General features: G+C 43.3%; 1 protein-coding gene across 1 annotated transcript in view; it reads left to right on the forward strand.

Moving 5' to 3' along the window:
* Positions 1-25,026, forward strand: part of C1QL4 (complement C1q like 4) — a gene marked incomplete at both ends in the record, with an annotated part of 33,878 nt that extends 8,852 nt beyond the window's left edge. Inside the window, one exon of the mRNA XM_083351540.1 lies at positions 24,847-25,026. Within this exon, the coding sequence (XP_083207666.1) occupies positions 24,847-25,026 (180 nt within the window). The remainder of the gene's footprint in view (positions 1-24,846) is intronic.
* Positions 25,027-25,268: the final 242 nt, after the last annotated feature.

Consider the following 25,268-nt stretch of genomic DNA (forward strand, 5'->3'; position numbering starts at 1 on the left):
CCTTCTTAAGTAACACCAGCTGCCTGCAATTAGTGCAGGTTCGAGTCCCACCAGGCTCAAGGTTCACTCAGCCTTCCATCCTTCCGAGGTAGGTAAAATGAGGACCCAGATTGTTGGCGGCAATAAGCTGACTTTGTAATAATGCCGCTTGGGGGCCCCCCGAAAGCCCTAATAAGCAGGCATATACATAGAATGAAGGCTATTGCTAAGCACATTGATTTGTGCTTTAAATTGTAAGCCGCCCTGAGTCTTCGGAGAAAGGCGGGATATAAATGGGATTAAAATAAAATAAAATAAATAAAGTCAATGGGGAGGCCAAATTCACTTAACAATTCTTTTACTAACTTAATAGCTGCAGGGATCCACTTAACAACTGTGGCAAGAAAAGTCGTCAAATGGGCTTAATTCACTTAACAAATGTTTCACTTATCAACAGAAATTTGGGGCTCAATTGTAGTTGTAATTTAAGGACTACCTGTATTGAAGACTAACCAAAATAGGAAGAGATATGTCCATTCATATAACCCACCCACTAATCTCTTTCACAGTGCAGTTCTAAGCACTAGGCAGGAAAAGGGGGAGACTAGTTGTCAGAAGACATTAAAGGAAGGAGCTGAGAGGGAATTAAAGAAACCTAACTAACCAGTGGTGGAATTCAAATATGTAAACAACCGGTTCTGTGCGTGGATGCCACTTCCGAAAGTCCATTCTGGGCCTGAGCAACAAAAAATTAGCTGCTGGTTCTGCTGAAGTGGTCCGAACCGGCTGAATCCCACCACTGTAACTACCCCAGTACCATTCACAGTATCTCACCTTGCCTTTCTTCCCTTGACAATCTTCTCTTCAGATAATGTTTTTTGTTCTTTAAACCTCTTTCTTTTTGAGGATCTCACCTCTCTCTAAACACAACTTTCCCCTCCTCTTGATCCATTCACTCTTCCTTCTTAGATTTGTTTTGCAATTTAATCTATATTCATTCTCCCTATGACATCAACACACTTCTTTTGAACTGGCCATTTTGATATTCGGTCCGCATCCTTTTAGCCCAGAGACTTTCTTGAAGCTCTCTCTTCTTGTTTTACCACACCCACCTTTGCTTTTTCCTGACGTACCCAACTCTCAAAAGTGAACAAACTGCTTCTATACCTGGCCATTTTCACTTTTTTAAACAACACTAATTTGTTACAACTGACCTCTACACTGTGCACTCCTACAAAATCTCATTGGCATAGTAAATCACCTTGTGCAAAAAGCATACCGAACAAGTGAGACCTGCAGCAAAATGTGATATATTCTGATCTTCCCATAGGAGGGCCATACCAGAGGCCATTCCATTGTACTCTCACTTGCTCCATTTTCTTTTTTCATTTTCACTCAATGTGCTGTAGCTCAGTTCTCCTTTGTCTCATTTTAGTCTTTCCAGTGACTGGAAGATTGGAAAGAAATTGTGGAAAGATTCTGACTTTCTCTCTAGCTGTCCTTCAGCAGGATTGCTCTCCAAAACCAGAACACTGGACTCTGGTGCCAGGACTCTGGTACAGTGAGAGAAGCTAGCAAATGAAAGCTTGAGCTCAAAAAAATGGGCAGATTCTGGGCAGGGGTTCAGAGAAAAATAAAAACCTTTCTTAAAGTATCTCTATGGGACAGGAATTGGGGAAGGGCATGGAATATTGCAGCATCCTCCATTCTAAGTCTTTGTCCACATCCTGTTCACATGACCCATATGTAAATATGCAGCCTACCTCATGCTTGTAAACCACACACACACAAACATATGCAAGGGAGGAGCAGAAACACACACATGCACAGACACAACATATATGCTATATGCCTGCCCAGAGAAAGTACCCATTGTCATATCATGTCATGAACCTCCAATTTTTTCTCCCTTTTTGTTTTGATGTTGTATGCTACCCAGAGTCTCTTGGAACTGGGGCACGTTACAAGGACTGTAAAATAAATGAACTAACAAAGAAAGGTGGCAACTGCAGAGATCATTACAGTCACCAATAAACAGCAGAAGCATTTCTAATGCCTCCATTTATCATCTCTATCCAAGAGGGAGCATAGTCAATAAATGTGTCATATCAGAAGGGCTGTTTCGAAGATTCAGGTGTTGCGGGATCAGGCAGCAATGACTGCTCATCACCCATCAAACCCCAGACTCTTCACGCAACCTCATATCAACTGAAATGCAGCACCTACGGTAGCTGAATTACTTTCTCAAGTAAGTGAGACGGTCCATCTCTGTCTCACCAATGATCCCCAGATCCCTCCGTACCCAAGTCCAGTCACCACTTCAGCCCAGAAACCAGCGTGTGAAAGAACTGGCAATGATAATTGCTCCTCATGATCACTCCAGTCAACACTGGAGAATTTCTCTGCATGAAAAGCAATCACCGAGGCAGAAGGCTCTCCTTAGCAGTAGGCCCAGGGCAGAGATCAAACAATACTGCTCCATATAAGGGCCAGAGAACATTGTACTTTTCCATGAAGCAGTGATGAGCTTTCGGACTGAATAGCCGTAGTCTAGTTTTATTTCACCAGCAACTGGTGGTTGACACCTCCAGAAGCAGGGTAAGCCGCTTTATGGCATCATACATAAATAAATTTAGACCACAGCCATTCAGCCCAAAGGCTCATCACTGCTTCACTGATACCAGCCATGAACGCCTTTATCAATACTTCTCCATATCCAGATTCGCTTTTTTTAAAAAAGCCATTTTTCCATGTACAACTTCGCACCTTCTGTGGAAAGTAATACAGGTAGTCCTAGATTTACGGCCACAATTGAGCCCCATATTTCTCTTACTAAGCCAGATGGTTGTTAAGTTACGGTAGTTTTGCCCCATTTTATGACCTTTCTTGCTGTTAAGTGAATCACTAAAGTTAGTAATACGGCTGCTAAGTGAATCTGGCTTCCTCATTAACTTTGCTGGTCAGAAGGTCTCAAAAGGTGATCACATGACCCAAGACACTGCAACTGTCATAAATGTGAATCAGTTGCCAAGTGCCCATATTTTGATCACATGACCACAGGGATGCTGCAGTGGTTCTAAGTGTGAAAAATGGTCATATGTCACTTTATTTCAGTGATGTAGTTAACTTCGAGTGGTCACTAAACAAACGTTTGCACACTGAGGACTACCTACAGTTTGGTGTAGTGGTTAAGGTGCTGACCTAGAAACCAGAAGATGCCAAGTTCTAATCTTGCCTTAGGCATGAAAGCCAGCTGAGTGATTTTGGGCCAGTTGCCAGTCACTCTCTCTTATCCCACCCCACCTCACAAGGTTGTTGTGGGAAAAATAGGAGGAGCAAGGAGTAATAAGTAGGTTCTCCGCCTTAAGTTACTAATAAAGTAATAAAGGCAGAATAAAAATCTAATAACAAATAAAGCTGAATAGGGGGTTTTTTTGACCCTTATTGAGATTTTAAGGTTTGTTTGTTTGGTTTTTTTGCTTTAATTCAGTAGCCTTCAATTACATGACAGTCTTTTCTCCCAGGCCGCATTAATTTACCGACTCATTGCACAGATTTGCCACTCTCAAACTTCCTAGGCGAAAGAATTTTCTTTTCCTTTTCGGAGATCAGGAGCTGAAATTGCCTATAGTGCCAAATACTAACACCTCCCCCCCCCCCACACACACACCTTTAACAGGCCTCAAAGCAGGTCCTCCCAACCTTCGTACCACTTCAGACCTACCATTTTCAATCTCATTATGCCTCTCCTTCCTCTGTTCCCTCTTCTATTGTTGTCTCTGGGTGCCCATTTGTGTGTAGTGCCAGCCCAGAGCCTTTCCACCTCTCCCTCTACAGCCATGTGTTTCAGCTTTGGCAACTTTAAGATATGTGGACTTCAGCTACTAGAATTCCCCAGCCAGCATGAATTCTGGGAATTGAAGTCCACTCATCTTAAAGTTGCCAAGGTTGAAAAACACTGCTTTATAACAAAGTAAAGCAGCGTGGGCTATGGCTTCCAACAATTGTAGCTCAGAGCTGAGGCAAGAGTAAGACTGAACTAGCTCTTCTATGAAGTATCTTCACTTTTTGCAGCCCTGTAGTGCAATCACAGTGGCCATCTGCAGCCATTCCCTCTTAACAGCAAACACAGGTTCTGACTGCTGAAATCCACAACTGAACCCCGGAGAAACAAAAACCAAGGCACTCTCGAAAAGTGAGCGTGCTCATCGCCACACAATGTTGAGGATTTGGGGGAAAAGAAAAATCTAATACCTGGAAGACAGAGGTTGGAATGACTCTCTAGGTGTGAGGGGTATGCATGGCTGACTAGGTACTGGTAGATATTACGTAGGAGAAAAAATCATTTTTAGGTAAGAATATATTGCAACATTTGATCATAGCTTGGATTTGCATTTCCTGTAAACTTTCCTTCTTCATTCTTAGTGGAATTCACCTTTTTCTGCTGAAAGAGTGATAACTATGCGGGAAGCAAGGCTGTCTCTTCAAGTGAAAAAAATATACCGTTTTTTTTTCTTCCATTCAATTGTGTCTGATATTTGGAGACTATCTGGACACAAGTCCCTGCAGTTTTCTTGGCAAGGTTTTTTCAGGAGTGGTTTGCCCTTGCCATTTTCCTAGGTCTGAGATAAAATCACTGACCCAAGCTTCCCCAGCTAGCTTTGCACCAGAGGCAGGACTAGAACTCACAGGCTCCCATATTTTAGCCTGGTGACTTCATCACTACATAAACTGGTTCTCTAATGCAGGGCTTTTCAACCAGTGGTACGGGTACCACCTGTGGTACATTGGCATCTGGCAGGTGGTACGTGACCATCCTAGAAAAGTGGTAGCGGGGGAGGGGAATGAGCTGAACCAGAGGCAGCACCGCACAAGGCTGAGTGAGAGATGGCTGGAGCTGCAGGGCTGTCAGGGCTCAGTGGAAGTGCCAGGATCAACGCTTCTTCGGGGCTGTCAGGGCTCAGTGGAAGCACCAGGATCAGTGCCAGGCTCCAGCTGGAGCTCGGCGCTGATCCTGCCACTTCTGCTGAGCTTAGAAGAAGCGCCAATCACCTGGAATGTTGCAGCATCTCCAGGGTCTTGATTTACATTCAGATGCTTGGCAACTGATTCATATTTATGACAGTCACAGTGTCCCAGGGTCATGTGAAGTGACCCAAACCTGCTGCAACCACCCAGCAGACGGCGGGGGGAATAAAAACTAAACACCCCCACCCCACCCCAGCTGCCAATCCTCAAACAGAAATGCTCACAACAATGAAAACCTCGGACAGGAGGAAGAGCACCACCGGGCGGGCGGGCAGACAGGTGTCTTGCTTGGCTGTGGCTTGAGGGGCACTTTTTTCAGTGCCATTGTAACTTCGAACAGTCACTAAGCGAACTATTGTAAGTCGAGGACTACCTGTACTTCATCAGTTTTTTCCTTTTTTTTTGGTCATTAAGTTTTTGACACCTTGCTAGGCGACTGGTGGTACTCGGATGTTGCCATATCCTAAAAGTGGTACAATGGGTGACAAGGCTGAAAAGCCCTGCTCTAATACAGTATTATGTCAGGGGAAAACGAGCTGACTCAACAGGAGAATTAAACTTGCTTTAGGAAGACATAGATAAATATCTGTTCTCCATTTGCCTCATGTCCATTCACTCAGTTTCCTCATTGGCTCTGAAAAACTAATTAACCAAAAATCCATTTATTATTCTGTTTAAGACTTTTTGTAATTTCCTCTGTGTTGGCTGAAACAATGCCTTGGAGGTGGTCAGTGGTCTGGAATGGTTTTCTTAGAGCAGCTTCTGTCTCTCTACCTCTTGTGTGTAACACATTACCACACTTGTTAATTAATGAATTGGCTCATAGGGTGAATTACTGCAATTAGCAATTTATTTATTTGGCACCATCCATGTGCATGCTACTTTACTAAAAAAAAAAGGTAAGAAAAGCAAGAGAGACAGCTGGAGAACAGAAGGGACATGTAGGAAGAATAAGCAAGAGAACAATTTTTTTAGTTTATTAATTAATTCGTATTATTCTTATACCCTCCCAAATCAATCAAGTGACACAGATCAGGTTATAATTCTAAAATTATAAAACAATAAAAAACAATAAAAACACCCTGAAATCATCTGGCCTAGTGAAAAGAAGGACTAGGGGTGACATGATAGCAATGTTTCAATATTTGAGGGGTTACCATAAAGAAAAGGTGGTGGGGGGGGTTTCAACCTATTTTCCAAAACACCTGAGGGCAGGACAAGAAGCAACGGATGGAAACTAATCAGGGAGAGAAGCAACTAGAACTAAGGAGAAATTTCCTGACAGAACAATTAATCAGTGGAACAACCTGCCTCCAGAAGTTGTGAATGCTCCAAAACTGGAAGTTTTTAAGAAGAGACTGGACAGCCATTTGTCTGAAATGGTATAGGGCAGGGGTGTCAAACTGCCAGCCCGCGAGCCGGACGCGTCAATGGGAAGCCACGCCTACCCCATTGCCGGCAATGGCAAAAAAGCTCTGATACGTTGTGCAACATCATGTGATGTCGCAAGTTTGACATGGGGCTTCCTGTTAGAACAGGGGGTTGGACTAGAAGAACTCCAAGGTCCCTTCCAATTCTCTTACAGGTAGTCCTCAACTTCTGACCACAATTGAGCCCAACTTTTCTGAGGCTAAGACATTTGTTAAGTATGTTTTGCCCCATTTAACACCTTTTGTGCCACAGTTATTAAGCAAATCACTGCAGTTGTTAGGTTAGTAGCACGATTGTTAAGTGAATATGACTTCCCCATTGATTTTGCTTATCAGAAGGTCTCAAAAGGTGATCACATGATCCCTGAGACACTGCAACTGTCAGAAATTTGAGTCAGTTGCCAAGCACCTGAATTTTAATCACTTGACCATGGGGATGCTGCAACTGTCTTAAGTGTGAAAAACGGTCATAAGTCACTTTTTTCAGTGCTCTTGTAACTTTGAATGGTCACTAAACAAACTGTTGTAAGTTGAGGATATCTGTATTCTGTTATTCTGTTAAATAAATGCAAACAACAGCATTAATTATTAAACAATTATTGTTACTGTTTCAATTAACTGTGCTTAGTCTTATTTGAAAATGAGATTTCAGTCTCAGGAAGTAATGCATGTGATCTTTTGCCTGCCTGTATTAATTCTATGCATTTTCACACATATTTCGGGAACGGCATGTTGCTGCTCCCAGAATGTGTGTATAGTGTGCAATATATTTCCAAGCCACAACTGAATTGGGTGTCTGAATCCCACTCATCTGCAGTTGATCCAGAAAAAATAAGTTGTATGATTCAACACAGAAATCCCTTTCCAAACATTATTGTATTATTTCTAAGGCATGCACTATGCCTCACAGTAAATAAGGTTGACTGTTTTACAACAGTTTTTAAACCTTTCAGGCTTATTCTGTTTTTAATTTGGAGAATTCAAGCCCTGTTTTACAGAGATCAGCATACCTGTGATTTTGGGAATCAGGAAAAAATAAACAAGATATATCTTTGATGGTGTCCTTTTCATGGACTCATCTACAAAGCAGAGAGAAAGCAAATATCTTGAGCCCAGTTTGAACCAGCAACCCTAGATATGACCAATTCCCCATTAAATCCTGTCTGCGGCCCCATGGCAGTTGCCCTATGTCAATGGCTCAGACATAAGCTCCACATGGCAAGTTTATCCCTCCTTTGCTGATACAGGCAGGCTTTCATCTCCCTTGGTGACAGCTTGATCCATGTAAGAGCTCACTCTGTGTCAGAGATTTGTTTGGCAAAGCCTGATGCTGGCCTCTTTTGATCTGTCTATCCAAGAGATTTATTACCTGGACACTGTCACTAGAGCATCTGAGCTTTTCGCATGAGTGATATATCTGTCCTTAGACATATGCACCAAAATGTGGGTGTGCAGGTGCATCTCTTGGTTTCTCTGGAGCACTAAGCACGCTGCTGGATTAAATTGCCCAAGGTGAATCTGAGCGCCGGTGGTAGAGCAAAAAAGTGAAATCTGGTTTCTCCAAAGGCAGAGTGATACAGAGAGCTTTAAATGAGGTCTTGCCACATTTTAACACATTTGCAGGGCTCAGAAACATTCCAAGAGTTACTTTAGGGAAGTACCATTCATATCTGCTTCCCTGCTTTGAGTCGGCTAGTTTAGGATGACTAGCCTTTGTGAGTTTTAGAATCAGGATCACGTGCATATTCTTTTCATGGGTGAAAAATTATCTAGGAACATTGATCACCCCACACTAGTCCAATGTTGCCTCTCCAAAGTATTTTATTTTCAATGCTACCACATTTAAAGAAAGTACAAACTGAGATGCCTAAGTTATGTGGAATTATGTACATTGCCTCCAAGTATTGAAAGTATTCTTTGGGGAGAGCAGTATATAGATAACATAAAAAGAATAGCTTGACATGTATTGTATACATTGTTTGGTAGCAGGAAGCAAGCAATTCTACATCAAGAAAAAGACCCTTTTAGAACCACTTCAAATTATTTTGTGTACTTTGGGGTACAACTGAAAAACTAAAACTTCAGATTTCTGACCCTGGGCTACTTTGCTTCTGATTCTCTTTAGTGGTTCCTTTAAGATAAAATAATCTTTTTCTGGGTTGTTGTTTTTTCCAAATAACCCTGGGTATGGTGTGTATTAGGCATTTTTGAGAGTAAGCAACTGTATTAAGGCTTTTGTGAATCGCACTTCACTTCATCACATACACATCACCATTATAGGAGTTTAAATACAGTACAGTGAGTTAAAGAAAAAAAAGGGATGGGGGAAAAATAAGGTGGGGGGTTAACAGATTTACCCAGTAGTTGAGATACAAAGGAAGTTCTCACAAATAAGGAAGGAGGGTGAATTATACAAAAAAATATATAATGGGACGAAAGAACAGCCAGTTTGTGAGGTGGTTAAGGGACCAGGAGAGAAGTCAGGATTCTGTGAGTTCTAGTCCTGTGCTGGACACAAAGCCAGCTGGGTAACCGTGAGCCAGACTCTTTTTCTCAACCCCAAGAAGAAGCAAAGGCAAAAAATCCCTTTTAAAGATCTTGCCAAAAATTGCAGGGACTAGTCTAGACCATCTGGCTGAGGAATTCTGGGAGCTGAAGTCCACAAGTCTTAAAGTTTTCAAGGTTGCAGACCCCTGGTCTAGACCAGGGCTTTTCAACCAGTGGTACGCGTACCACTTGTGGTACATTAGCACCTAGCAGGTGGTATGCGACCATCCTAGAAAAGTAGTAGCAGGGGAGGGGAATGAGCTGAACCGGTGGTAGCACCACACAAGCCTGAGCAAGAGATGGCTGGAGCTGCAGGGCTGTCAGGGCTCAGCAGAAGCACTAGGATCAGCACCAGGCTCCAGCTGGATCCTGGCGCTTCTGCTGAGCCCAGAAGAAGCGCCAATCAGCTGGAATGTTGCAGCATCTCCAGGGTCTTGTGATTTACATTCAGATGCTTGGCAACAGATTCATATTTATGATTCATATATTTGGTCATGTGAAGTGACCAAAACCTGCTGCAACCACCCAGCAGACGGGGTGGGGTGGTGGAATAAAAACCAAACACCCCCCACCCTAGCCCCACTGCCAATCCTCTACAGAAATGTTCACAACAATAAAAACCTCGGACAGGAGGAAGAGTGCCACCAGGCGGGCAGGCAGGTGACTTGCTTGGCTGTGGCTTGGGGGGCACTTTTTTCAGTGCCATTGTAACTTCGAACAGTCATTAAGTGAACTGTTACTTCTACCTGTATTTCATCACTTTTTTCCTTCTTTTTTTTTTGGTCATCACATTTTTGACACCTTGCTAGGCGACTGGTGGTACTGAAATGTTGTCATATCCTAAAAGTGATACAATGGGTGAAAAAGTTGAAAAGCTCAGTTAAGCAGCATACTAAAAAGCAGAGGCATCACCTTGCTGACAAAGGTCCATATAGTCAAAGCTTAGGTTTTCCCCTATGGCTGTGAATTGAACCATAAGGAAGGCTGAGCACTGAAGAATTGATGTTTTCGAATTGTGGTGCTGGAGAAGACTTGTTGAGAGTTGCTTGGACTGCAGGGAGATCAAATGAGTCAATCCTAAAGGAAATCAACCCTGACTCTTCTTGAACCCTGAAGTTGAAGCTCAGGTGGTTGAGTTTCCCAAACTTATAGTTTTGGGAGACTTCAATCTACCATCCCTGGGAGGTTCATCTGAGCTAGCTCGGGAGTTCATGGCTTCCATGACGGCCATGGACCTGACGCAAGTAATTTCTGAACCAACTCATGAGGGAGGCCACACCCTTGACCTGATTTTTTTATCTAGACGGTGGTTGGATGATCTTGGTGGGGGCTTTCCATTTATTATGCCCCTGTCATGGACCGATCGTCACCTCCTGTGGCTGGTCTTCTGTTTTGCCACCCCCCGCCGTGGGGGTACGGAGCCAATTAGATGGTACCGCCCCAGACGCTTAATGGATCCTGATAGATTCCAAGCGGCGCTGGGGTCCCCACCTGCCTCCATTGCTCACAACTCGGCGGATGCCTTAGTGGAAGCCTGGGAAAGGGCAGCCACTGAGGCACTTGACCGGGTTGTACCCTTGCGGCCCCTCGCAGATCCCAGCGAGCTCCATGGTTCTCCGCGGAGCTCCGGGAGATGAAGCGTCGGAAACGGGGCCTAGAGAGCTGTTGGAGGTCTAGCCGATCCGAACCCGACCGGTTGCGGTTAAGAATCCATATTAGGTCTTAACTCGCAGCGATGAGGGTGGCGAGGTGTAATTACTTCTCCACCCTCATCGCGTCCGCAGATAATCGCCCGGCCGCCCTGTTTAGGGTGACTCGCTCACTTCTTAATCAGGAGGTGAGGGAGGATCCCTTGCAGGGTCGTGCCGAGGAATTTAGTCAACATCTGTCGGATAAAATCGCTCGGATTCGGACCGGTTTGGACTCCAGCTGGGCAGAGTCTGGCGATCAGGACACGGGCGGTCTTGTCAATGTTATCTGGGAAGAGTTTGATTCTGTGACCCCTGATGAAGTGGACAGGATTATGGGAAGGCTGAGCTCCACCACATGTTTATTGGACCCGTGCCCTTCCTGGCTGGTTTATGCAGCTAGGGAGAGGACACGAGGCTGGCTCCAGGAGGTTAAATCTGCTTCTTTGAGTGAGGGTTATTTCCCCACCGTCTTGAAGGAGGCGGTGGTGAGACCTCTCCTCAAGAAGCCTGCCTTGGACCCAGCTGTATTGAACAACTTTCGTCCAGTCTCCAACCTTCGCTTTCTTGCGAAGGTTGTTGAGAGTGTGGTGGCGCATCAGCTCCCTCTGGTCCTGGATGAAGCGGATTATTTGGACCCTTACCAATCGGGTTTCAGGCCCGGGTACAGCACGGAGACGGCATTGGTCGCTTTGGTGAATGATCTCTGGAGGGCTCGGGATAGGGGATATTCCTCTGTCCTAGTCCTATTAGACCTCTCGGCGGCTTTCGATACCATCGACCATGGTATCTTGCTGCGGCGCCTCAGGGGATTGGGAGTGGGAGGCACAGTTCTTCAGTGGTTCTCCTCCTATCTCCTGGGACGCTCGCAGTGGGTGTTGGCAGGGGGGCAGAGATCGGCCCCTATGTCTCTCGTTTGTGGAGTTCCTCAGTGGTCGGTTCTCTCCCCTCTCCTGTTCAACATCTACATGAAACCGCTGGGTGAGATCATTCGTGGTTTTGGAGTTGGGTATCATCAATATGCCGATGATACCCAACTTTTCTTTTCGACCCCAAACCACCCCAGTGATGCCCTCGCTGTGATGTCCCGTTGCCTGGAGGCGGTTCGGGTCTGGATGGGGAGGAACAGACTTCAACTCAACCCTGACAAGACTGAGTGGCTGTACATTCCGGCATCCCGGGACATTCAAAATGTTCCATCTCTTTCTATGGGGGGTGAGCTCTTACCCCCCATGGATAGGGCTCGCAACTTGGGAGTCCTCCTAGATTCACGGCTTACTCTGGAAGATCATATAGTGGTCGTGACTAGGGGGGCTTTCGCCCAGGTTCGCCTGGTGCTCCAGTTGCGGCCCTATCTGGACCGGGATGCCCTGTGTACGGTCTGTCGGGCCGGGCACGCCCGACATTCGGACGGGCCGCGGGGTGACTCACCAGACCGCCAGGCTCCCGCAGAGCACCCCGTCAGGCCCCGAAGCCTCCCGCCGGCGCCCGTCGTCTCCCAGAGGGCCAGGACGGCATACGGCCCTCCCCAGCGCTCCGGTAACCGGAGCAACCCACCAGGCCCCGAAGCCTCCCGCCGGCGCCCGTCGACTCCCGGAGGGCCGGGTCAGCATACGGCCCTCCCCAGCATCCTGGTAACCGCCCGGAGCAACTTACCAGGCCGCAGGGTCGTTCCCCGGCCTCCTCGCCTCCTCGCCATGCTGCCGGGTTCCGGAAACGGCTGGCCACGCCCACACCACTCCGACGGGCCGGGGAATGGGTCAGCTAGAAGAACGGCGCAGCGGCGGGCCGCCTGTCAGCTGGGGAGGCCGCGGACCAGCCAGCCGGCTCCCAGAAGCTGCTTACAGGCCGGGAAGGGGCCGTACGATGGACTAGGCGGTGGCTGCCCAGCGCCCGAGCATACATTTGTGTGAGGCAATGCTATGTTGTTGAATGAAAACCTTAATGGTTTGCAGTGAATATTAGATATACTGTAGATGCAATGAACAATTTCTTATCAAAAAGCAAAACAGTCAGATTTGACAGAGAAAACCGAATTTTAAAATGCACACTATACATACATGATGAAAAGTTAGAGCAAGTAAGCAACTTTGTGAAGCTTAATTAAGTGAGAATGAATCAAACATAAGATGTGTGAAAGCTGTAGAAAGGTACATAAAATCATTTGTGAAACAATAATCAAATTTGTCAAAATAAACAAAAAATGCCTGTGCATATTTGCACACTTTTGTCAACTTTGCTATTGGGAAATTAAATTTGGGTTTTTTTGGAAGAGATATAAAATAAGTTGAAGGTGTTAAAAATATGGGTTACTTAGGAAGAGTGAGGCAAATTAAGAGGAACTAAGATTCAAAATGAACAGCTGCTGGATTAGAGTAGGTGGACTACAAAAATGAGTGACTACAGAAAGTGTGATGATGTGGTTTGGTGAAATAGACAGTGAAGAAGGATCCAGTTGCAAAAATGTAAAGGCAGAGTAAATGGGTCAAAAAGTATGGAGTTGATGAGAATCTCAAAAAGAAAGAAGTGAGAAGGTTAAACAACAGAAGACAATGTACAAAGCGATGCATCAGTATGGTGGAAGCATCAGTGGTTTGCAAAGACAGGAAGATATGGAATGACCAGTATGCCTTAGATTTACAAGTTGTTTGTCCTTTTCTGCATTTTGCATAATCTCGCAAAGGTAATAACATAATGAATATCTATACATGTATATATAAATCTATACAAATAACTAAATACTTGATGATTATGAAACTCAAGCATCTGTTTGAATGTAAAAGAAATGTATCTTGTGATGAAGTCTTGTAAAATTATTGTGGCAATTATTAGCATTTGTGAACATTGACTAAGTTGGACAACCGGTCAAGGCATAATTAAGTGTCAATCTGAATATATTCATAAGTGCAAAGAGCTACTCTTATTTAAGAAATAACATGCTTGAATAAATCCGCATTGTATCTGTTTGTAAACTGAACAATGCTATTTCTCACTGACTGGATTCACAAATGCACTAAGCTGCTGCTTATATTGGATGGTAAATATCTGATTCTGTGTGTGTGTGTGTGTGTGTGTGTGTGAAATGCTTGTTAACTATTTTAGATTACCTTGCTAGGCCCCAAACATGGGACAAATCTTTATTTCCTGTGTCAGCCTAACCTGAAGGCCATCGACAGGCAGCAGTCACACCGGTGACAGCTCATATTTGTGTAAATTTTAAATTGCTAAAAAAGAATTAAGGGAGACTGATATGCATTTCAAACTTATTAGTTTTCATCAGTCAGCCATACCCTTCTGAGATTCAAACCTGGGATGATTGCACATTAGGCAGTTGTTTTCACCTCTAGGCCACAGGCTCTCTCTCGCTTTGTTAGCTGAGAAGCAAGGGGAGATATGTGTCAAATGCTTGTTAACTATTTTAGATTACCTTGCTAGGCCCCAAACATGGGACAAATCTTTATTTCCTGTGTCAGCCTAACCTGAAGGCCATCAACAGGCAGCAGTCACACCGGTGACAGCTCATATTTGTGTAAATTTTAAATTGCTAACAAAGAATTAAGGGAGACTGATATGCATTTCAAACTTATTAGTTTTCATCAGTCAGCCATACCCTTCTGAGATTCGAACCTGGGATGATTGCACATTAGGCAGTTGTTTTCACCTCTAGGCCACAGGCTCTCTCTCGCTTTGTTAGCTGAGAAGCAAGGGGAGATATGTGTCAAATGCTTGTTAACTATTTTAGATTACCTTGCTAGGCCCCAAACATGGGACAAATCTTTATTTCCTGTGTCAGCCTAACCTGAAGGCCATCGACAGGCAGTAGTCACACCGGTGACAGCTCATATTTGTGTAAATTTTAAATTGCTAACAAAGAATTAAGGGAGACTGATATGCATTTCAAACTTATTAGTTTTCATCAGTCAGCCATACCCTTCTGAGATATATATATCTTTGGTCATTCGGGTTTTTCCCCACGTAGAATTGGAGGTATCAGGGCAACGTTTTGATGAAATCTCATCCTTCATCCTCAGGCTGGTGGCTTCAGCTTCGTTCTTCTGGGAGAAGTGTGTGGTAGTGGCTGTTTTTTCTTCTTTTTTAAACTGCCAGAGGGGGTGTGGTCTGTGGGTGGAGGTGTGCTCTGATTGGGTGGGGGGTTAGCTGTGTTCTGATTGGGTGGGAGTGTGTTTTGAATGGGGGCTGTGTTCTGATTCGGTGGGGATGTGTTTTGAATGGGGGCTATGTTCTGATTGGGTGGGGATGTGTTTTGAGTGGATGGGCTGGTCTCAGCTGCCAGCCTTAGACCTGAACTGGTGAGTTGTGCTGCTTTTGTTCGGCTCCATGTTTGTGGTGGTGCCATGTTTTTATAGTGGGTGTCAGTTTGCTTATTGTGTGGTTTGGAGGGGTTTAAAGTGGCTGATGTTGCAGCTGTAGTTAGGTTTCTATCGCCAAAATTGAACATTTTAACAACAGAATAATCAGAGAAGCCATCGAGATAGAAAAACGCCCCCACAGCATGAACAAACGAGATGATACCTCTCGCCTACCAGCCATTTGGAAACCCGCCTTGATTGACAGATGAGTCCCAACCACCAAGAATGATACCAGACCCAAACTCATGATAACATCACATGACATCACCACCACACAACCATTCAAAAAGCAAATCCAAACCCACGATAACGACACACAACCACAAAACAGAAACCTAACTACAGCTGCAACATCAGCTTTAGCAATCTAAAAAAAAATTTACACAAATATGAGCTGTCACTGTTGTGACTACTGCCTGTCGATGGCCTTCGGTTAGGCTGAAACAGGAAATAAAGATTTGTCCCATGTTTGGGGCCTAGCAAGGTAATCTAAATAGTTAACAAGCATTTAACACATATCCCCCTTGCTTCTCAGCTAACAAAGTGAGATAGAGCTTGTGGCCTAGAGGTAAAAACAACTGCCTAATGTGCAATCATCCCAGGTTCGAATCTCAGAAGGGTATGGCTGACTGATGAAAACAAATAAGTTTGAAATGCATATCAGTCTCCCTTTAATTCTTTGTTAGCAATCCAAAAAATTTACACACACACACACACACATATATACATAATTTGAGATGTGTCCTGCATTAGTTGTAAGCCAAAAATTTATAAAACTGTGGCCCATGCACACAAACATGTTGCCTATATTTGCACTATTTAATAACGTATTTGGTTTGGTTACTCCTAAGTACAATATATAATAGAAATCCAGCAATTGGTGATATTAACTCAGACAATTAAAGCATGATATGTGGACCATGATGTTAACTTCAACGGCAGGGTGTTTGGCTGACATTTAATTTCCCATAAAAATCAGTGGGAGTAGAAAACCTTCAAACTGAGCTGAATTATGTTCTTGTTCCCATGTTAAATTATTTAGTCAGGAAGATATTGCATATTTAAATACTGAGAAAAGAGCATGCGTTAATATCCACAACACAATTACATAGAAAACCTAAGCAAAGTTCATTACCATCTGTATTTCTAGTCAGATAATAGCGGAATGCAAAGAGTTACTCAATTATTGTCTAAACGTTTTGAATTGGTACACTCCCTTTCTACTTAATTGCAATCCAGGGTACTTTAATTGCAGCAGCTACCAAGGAAGATTTGTCTTTGTTCAAAAGTTCAACTTAGGAAACTACTAATTATTTTACATAATTTAATTTAATCAACTCAAATATTCAATTATTAAATTAAATAATTAAGGGGAATGATGTAAACATAACATTTATTTAAATGGGTCTGAATGACCTTGGGGGGGATTTTTTGATTAAAGTTAACCCATCCTATCCTTGATTATAAAGAGACTGTTTGGTGTAGGCTAGTTCTAGTCCTGTATTAGCCAGCTGTGTGACCTTGGGCAGTCACTCAGCCCAAGGAAGAAGGCAATTGCAGACAACTTCTGAAGTCTTCCCAAGAAAACTGCAAGGATTTGTCCAGTGAGTCAAGACTGACACAAAGGGACATGCATGCACGCCCACACGCCCACAATTATATAGGTTATATATTCCTGTAGAATAGCAAACCACAAGGATTCCGACAACGATAAAAGGGAACAAGACCTGCCTTCTTCCCTTCACACGGCAATTCACATCTCTTCTGGATGACACTTTCAGTTGTGGTATTCACAGAGGTGTGGAAAAATTGAAAGTAGCATATGTTCTAGTGCTGAAATTAACAATGCAAATTAATTTAATTAAACAGAATTAACATAACATGCACTAATTGCATTTCATATAATGTAATAACAAAGAAGGGGAAGGGAGAAACATGACCGATTAGCCTGTGTAGCAGTTTAACCAGCTACTAAAGGCTGGGTTTCTTCAACATCGTATTTGTTTGTTTGTTTATCTATTACATTTTTAAACGTTCATAGGTTGTTCAAAAACGTCCCATCATTCATAGGTTGTTCATAAACGTCCCATCGTCCTGTGCGCTCCCACAGGGAGGGCCTTTTCAGGATACCGCTGGTTAAGGAATGCCAACGGGTTATTCCCAGGGGAAGTGGGCACGCCGGCCCTATGGAACCAACTTCCCACAGAACTTAGGACTGCCCCCGATCTTCGCTCATTTCTCCGGGACCTGAAAACTTGGCTCTTCGAGCTGTCTGGCCCAGACTGAGGGGTTTTAATTTTTATTGGGTTTTAGTTTTAAATTTCGGGGACTTGAATTAATTAATTGTTTTAACTGATTTTAATTTTTGTATGTTATGCTTTTAATTTTCCCTGTAAACTGCCCTGAGTCCTACAGGAATAGGGCGGTATATAAATTTAATAAAATAAAAATAAATAAATAAATAAATCTTCGTAGGATTTCTCTCCCAATTCCATAGTATCTGTAGAAAGAGAAAATGTAATATAACAAAATGAAGAAAACCCTATCCTCTATTTGGAAAATTCTTTGGTTCAAGAATAGCGAATTTGAAATCTGGAAAAAATATCTAGGGGATGGTGAAATTTTTATATACTGTATTGGTTTTCAGAAAGTGCCCTTTCTGCTGTCAGGTCTGTCCCACCTATGACACTTTTTGTAGAAGCTGATATGTGCACCCTGTGTAATACATTTCTCCAAAGACTAATAGAAACATTACGCTTGGAGAATCAAGTGACATTGTCAGCATCAAAGGGGAATGTTTTGAAATCTCGGTGTCATACTTGGATGGACCTAGATTAAGAATCCTTGGAGCCTTTGGTAAAACAACTTGGAGCTGGGATAGGATGAAAAACTGCCAGTATAGGTTTATTGATAGGATTACACACTAGCTCACAAAAATGGTCCAGTGCAGACCTGTGCACTGGAAAACCCTTTTTCAAGATGGACCTGAGAGATGTGGACCCTGTGCGATGTCTCTCAGGCCTGAGAAAACTTGAAGAGAGTTTATTGGATTAGTTTCCAGTCTGTTTCTAAGCTTTTATTTTCAGCTACCTCATTCCGGGTCCACAACTTCACAACAGGTCCCTTGACTATTTAACATAATACAGTAACACAATAAATGCAGAGGATGGAAATAGAAATCTGAATTTACAGACTTCATTCAGGTCGCTGTTGACTCCTGCTAACTACGTGGACAATTTATTAAGTTACCATCAGCACCCAATATCAGCAGCCTCCTGGCTCAAGGAGAGGTTTTGGTACTGCTGGTTAACAACTGCAATCAAATTATTTGATTTGATAAGTTTTGGACACTTCTGCAGGTGACCGATGCGCTGCTTCTGGGTTGGCTCAGTGCCCATGTTATCACATGCCAGACCCTATATGGATAGTGGAGCTTTTAGCTTGCCCTATTGTGGCATAAGAAGAAACCCTGCAGAAAGATAGTTTTGCAACAAAAATATCTGGAGCACAGAGCCAGTGTTTCACTGAGGCTACTCTCCTACCTCCCAGCTCCTGGGTTCGATTCCTCTCCATATACCACACCATCCACTCATTATTGTTTTGAGTGAGCCAAGAGGGAAATTTTATTTTGCTCCATTTATTTGACAAGGCACATGAGTCATTCCAATTGCAGCCATTTGAGCAGCGACCAATGTTAACCTATATAACTCAGATTAAAAGAAACAAATAAGGAAAGCAATATAAAAGTAATGATTCAACTCTCCACTGAAAAGATGACACCATGTAAAAAATGGGAATCCAACTGTCAATGGTCTCAAACTAAAACAAACGTTGCTCACTAAAAGGAGCTGGTTTTCAACTCATCTAACAGTAATGCAACTTCTTTGTTTTTCTTTAAGTCCATTAAACAGATTTTTTTAATTAAAAGAAGTTTATTTGTTAGACTTGTAATCCACCTTTCCTCTAAGAGCTCAGGGTGAAATACAAGTTGTCCTCAACTTAGAACTGGTCACTTAGTGAAGATTCAAACTTACGGTAAAGGTAAAGGTTCCCCCGCACATGCGTGCTAGTCGTTTCCGACTCTAGGGACCGGTGCTCATCTCCGTTTCAAAACCGAAGAGCCAGTGCTTGTCCAAGGACGTCTCCGTGGTCATGTGGCCAGCATGACTAGACGCCAAAGGCGCACAGAACGCTGTTACCTTCCCACCGTAGTGGTCCCTATTTTTCTACTTGCATTTTTACGTGCTTTCGAACCGCTAAGTTGGCAGAAGCTGGGACGAGTAACAGGTGCTCACTCTGTTACGTGGCACTCGGGATTCGACCTGCCAAACTGCCAACCTTCTGATCGACAAGCTCAGTGTCCTAACCCACTGAGCCACCGCATCCCTTCAAATTTATGACTGACCCCCCAAAAGCTACTTACATCTAGTTTCTAAGTTCCAATGTTTGGTGCTTGCCCCTCCGCAGTCATATGCCTACATTTTCCGTGCTCAGCAACAGCCCCACATTTGCAATGCCCCACAATAAACTGTGACCACAATTTATATTTTTGCAGGAAACTGACGTTTACTTCTGATTTCCAGCAAAAACCACCCCAGAGTGAACAATGTGTTCACTTAACCATTACCACAATATATCAAAAAATCTAATCCTGTCATACGGTGACCCACTTTATGAGTCTCACAATTTGTGACCATAATTACAGGCTCAATTACTGTCGTAACTCAAGGACTACCTCCTCCCATTTCCCCCCCCAAAGAGCGGCAAACCTTGGGAGGAAAGGATGTGCTGAGGGAGAGTCCATAGCTAGGATATTATTATTGTTATTGTTGTTATTTGAAGTTGTATGCCACCTGACTCTGAAGAGTACTATCCAGTTGTGCTGCAGACAATCACAGATTGATACAAAACTGCTTCTGAGCATTTAAAACAGCGATGCACAGTGGTGGGATTCAAATATGTGAACAACTGGTTCTCCATGCGGATGCCACTTCCAGAAGTCCATTCTGGGTCTGTGCCACAAAAAATTAGCTACCGGTTCTGCCGAATTGGTGCGAACCGGCTGAATCCCACCACTGGCGGTGCAGAAGTGTTCCCTGGATGAAGGGGAGCATCGCTCAAAGCAACTGTTTCTTCCTAACAGAAGCTGAAAGTGATGGGTCTATTATTTCAATCAGATGTCTATAATTCCTGTCACCTTGCATATAAAACAGTGGAAAATATATGAGCAACAAAAGAATAATTTGAAGATGAAATCATCCCAGCATTTGTAAATTTCTGTCATTTTTCAAAACAGGAGTCATCCTAACCAGAGCTCTTTCACTCAAGCAAACCTTGCGATCCATCTATTTATATACATGGTTGTAAGGCAACAACAATATTAACAACGAAGGTTCAGAAACAGCAGGTGAACTGCAAGAATAGGCATATTCATAGAAAACTCTTGTGATGGTCAGCTCTGTATTCCTTACTAAATTTCATGTGCAGAATATTCTGCGGTAGGAAAATATCTTACAGTCATGGGATTATTCATTATTCAGCTCCCTTAGCTATGCCTCTACGCCCTCAACTAAATTGCACATTCAGAAATAGGTATTGTGGCTCCCTGGATACAACTCCAGGACTGCTTGCAAAACAGGCTTTTATTGTATAGTAACATGCTTCATTCATGGGATTTTTAAAAGGGAACTAGGAGGAAGTTGGATTGCACATCCCCTTATAAGCCCTTGTGCTTTCATCTATTTCTTCCATTTTTTTCCTCTTCATAGAATATGTGCTAACAGAGGTCGGAAAAAGAATAATGTGTCGTCCTCTTTTGAATGATAACACTAGAAGTTATTTATCCAGAAGCATCCAAGCATCCAATAGGTTTAACTGGGAATTAATATCTCCCAGATTTGAACCACACACACAAATTCACACATTTCCCTATCTCCGTGGTGGCAAACCTATGGCATGCGTGCCACAGGTGGCACGCAGAGCGCTTTCTGTGGGCACGCATACTATCACCCCAGTCTTAGGCCTTCAGCTAAGTTTTATAAAACCTTTTTGTTTTAGGCCTCCACCACTGTGTTGAAAAAAAGAAAAGAAAAGGTTCAATCAATCAATTTCAACTTCTCGTGGGGAAAAAAAAGATCTCACAAAGTTGGAATTGATTGATTGAACTTTTTAGTCCCACCCAGTCTGCCGTTACCACTGCAGCCATGCCCACCCAATTGGCCACGCCCACCCAGCACCCGACAATACATAAGTGGGTTTTGGGTTGCCGTTTGGGCACTCGGTTTCTAAAAGGTTCACCATCACTGCCCTACTTCCTTTCTGTGAAAGTGTGTTAAGTAGGACTTCCATTTTTTTTCCATACCAGGTAAAAGGTAAAGGTAAAGTTTCCCCCGCACATGCGTGCTAGTAGTTTCCAACTCTAGGGGCTGGTGCTCATCTCCATTTCAAAGCCGAAGAGCCAGCGCTAGTCCAAAGACGTCTCTGTGGTCATGTGGCCGTCATGACTAGATGCCAAAGGCGCACAGAGCGCTGTTACCTTCTCACCGTAGTGGTCCCTATTTTTCTACTTGCATTTTTACGTGCTTTCGAACTGCTAGGTTGGCAGAAGCTGGGACAAGTAACAGGTGCTCACTCTGCTATGCGGCACTTGGGATTCGACCTGCCAAACTGCCGACCTTCTGATCGACAAGCTCAGCGTCCCAACCCACTGAGCCACCGCATCCCTTTTTACCTTTTTACCCTTTTTACCTTTCCATACCAGGCAGGAATACAAATGCCAAAGTCTTACTTGAGGCAGAAGACCGAAGGATATTATTTGATTTGGCATCCCACTACCTTCTTATTTACCCACTCACTCATATCTTAATCCATTCCTGGGCTGTGATGAAGGACAACATAACAACACTAAAAACCTCCTAGAGAGGGTTCACAATACGGTACGTGCTCAGCCATAAATGCAGTTTCTTTGGTTTCAATTCTGCATGTTGTGCCAACCCAATCAATCATGCTTTGTTCAAGAAACCAAGTTTAACAAAATCACGACAGCATAATCTGTAAACCCAGCCTTGTCATTTGAAGACAGTGATTAGATAGGAGCTATTTCACAAAACTGCCAGCTATCCGATCTTTCATGGGATTTAACAGTAGAAGATAGAATTATTGCTGTGGCCTAATCCTTTTGTCTGTCTTATTTTGTGGACTCCTAAACAATTCAATTGTTATTCAAAGGAAAGCTCCCTGGCTGTTGCAAATGTTACGGTTTTTGTTTTCTTTCTTTGGGCCTTCTCATCTTCATCTATAATCTATATTTTCTCTATAGCTCTCAGAATCTAGAGAACTGATTCACAGAATGAAGGCACTCAGTTCAAACACTTCTTCTCCTGAAGAAAATCTGCATTTGAGGAGAGCAGCCACCCTTGTAGCTACTCAATAAAAGTAGGGAGACCTTCGGATTAGGCTCAGTTCCTGGTGACTACAAAGCCATGTCCAGATGGTTTTGATAACAAAATAGAAGGTACTTTTTAGGAGCACCCATAGTCAACTAGTATAACAGGAATACCAGAATGACAGAGTTGGAGGGGAACTTGGAGATCTTCTAGTCCAACCCCCTGCTCAGGCAGGAAACCCTATGCCAGGGGTGTCAAACTCACAACGTCATGTGACGTGTCTTGACATATCATGACTTTTTTCCCATTGCCGGCAACGGGGTGGGCACGGTTTTGGCATGACGCATCTGGCCCTCAGGCTGGCAGTTTGCGACTCCTGCCCTATGCCCTTTCAGACAAACGGTTGTCCAATCTCTTCTTAAAAACTTCCAGTGTTGGAGCAGTCACAATTTCTGGAGGCAAATTGTTCCGCTGATTAATTGTTCTGTCAGGAAATTTCTCCTTAGTTCTAGGTTGCTTCTTTCCACCTATTGCTTCTTGTCCGGTCTTCAGTTGTTTTAGAGAATAGGTTGACTCCCTTTTCTTTGTGGCAACCCCAGAGATACTGGATCACTGCTATGTCATCTCCAGTCCTTCTTTTCATTAAGCAACTATTCTTCAAATGTTTTAACCTCCAGTCCCTAATCATCTTTGTTGTTCTTCTCTGCACTCTTTCTAGAGTCTCAACATCTTTTTTTACATTGTGGCATCCAAAACTGGAGGCAGTATTCCAAGTGTGGTCTTACCAAGGCATTATAAAGTGATATCAGCACTTCATGTGATCTTGATTCTATCCCTCTGTTAATGCAGCCTAGGACTTCATTGGGTTTTTTGGCAGCTGCAGCACACTGCTGGCTCATATTTAAGTGATTGTCCACTAGGACTTCAAGATCCCTGTCACAATTATTAATTTTGAGCCAGGTACCACCTATACTAGACCTGTGTGTTTGGTTTTTGTCTTGCCTAAACAAGACATAACAATCAAGACATCATAAAATGTTATGTGTAAAGAGGAAAAAATGGCAAGGCATAAGCCAACCTCAGATATTCAACATCTTTACCAAATATGCCTTCTAAAACCTGAGAAACTAGATAACATTTAGAAGCAGCTTAGGAAAAGACCTCCCTACTTTACTGAGTGTATATATAAGAAGGGGGAAGACAAAGACAATTCTGTCATTGTCATTAAAAGCAATTCTAGTTTTTCTATGTAGTTTCCTAATCTGGTTTACCTACTTGGGCTGACAGCAAGGCCAGGCATTTGATTCAATTTAGAATGAACAGAATGAAATTTCTTCACAGTTTAAAAATTAGTTTGGTGATAACATAGGCAGGATTTGCTATATTGAACAGGGTTTTTTTTGCCGGGGCAACCACCTATGGTCTTGGAGACTCTCCTGATAGAAATTATATTACGTTGGCTCCAGGATAAGGGTGCCGATCATTCTCAAAGAGTAGGTGCCTGATGTATATAGTTTCACCACTCAAGGTGAAAGATGAAACAGAGTAGGGATGGGGATCAAGCTAAATGCAAGTGAAGGACTATTTATATTAAATAAATTTACCCTGTACATCTTCTTTTCAATGAACAGCCTTACAGGTTTTCATATCCACTTCAAAACCTATTGATAAGAATATATGCATTCATATCTGAGCACAATGATACCAACATGGAAAAAAAACCCCATATGTTATGAGTCACAATGCAAACTCTACCCTTTCGCACAACTACAGTATGAAGACAATGGAGCTTGCATCATAAGACCACATATAAGTAGTCCTTGACTTATAACCACTCATTTAGTGATTGTTCAAGGTTAGAAAGGCACAGAAAAAAAAGTGACATGATCATTTTTCATAATTAAGGGCCTTTGCAGCATTGCCATGGTCATGTGATCAAAATCTGGGCACTCGGCAACTGGCATGCATTTAAGATAGTTGCAGTGCCACGTGATCACCTTTTGTGACCTTCCGACAGGCAAAGTCAATGGGGAAGCCAGATTCACTCAACATCTTTGTTACCCTGTGAACCGCCCTGAGTCCCTACCAAGGAGAAGGGCGGTATACAAATTAAATAAAACTTGAAACTTGAAACTTGAAACTAACTTAACAGCTGCAGCGATTCACTTAACAACTGTGGCAAGAAAGGTTGCAAAATGGAGCAAAACTCACTTAGCAGCTGTCTTGTTTAGCAACCGAAATGTTGAACTCAGTTGTGGTCCTGAACAGAGGACTCCCTGTACACATTTTGTCACTTGCCTTTTGTCATTCATCCCACCTCAGCTGGGGAGCTGAGGCTAGAGGTTCTATCTAGTTGTTGGATTCTCATTGTTTGTGAAAGCAGAAGAGGCAGAACCAACGTTGTTGTTTCTTTAACTAGGTCCGTGCCAGCGCTATTGCACAAGATGCTGACCAGAACTATGACTACGCCAGCAACAGCGTGATCCTGCACCTGGATGTAGGTGATGAAGTCTTCATCAAGCTTGACGGCGGGAAGGTTCACGGTGGAAACACCAACAAGTACAGCACATTCTCCGGATTCATCATCTACCCGGACTGAGCTTTCCTTGCTCCAGTTTTTCCCTCCCTGTTTTCCCTCCCCAAATCCTTTCCCTGTGAGTCAGCTTTTATTCTTCTTGCCTTTACCATCTCTGTGGATTCCCAGAGGCTCCTCCTGTAAGCTATGGTCAATGGAGGATGAATCAGAAAAACCTGGAGACACGGTGATTCTACCCTCCCCATCCGGTCTCTCCCATGGAAGGAGGGTGGGTGAGATGGGACTTTCTCTGCATGGGGAAAATC

This window comes from Vipera ursinii (assembly GCF_947247035.1).
Source record: "Vipera ursinii genome assembly, chromosome: 2".
Classification (NCBI taxonomy): domain Eukaryota; kingdom Metazoa; phylum Chordata; class Lepidosauria; order Squamata; family Viperidae; genus Vipera; species Vipera ursinii.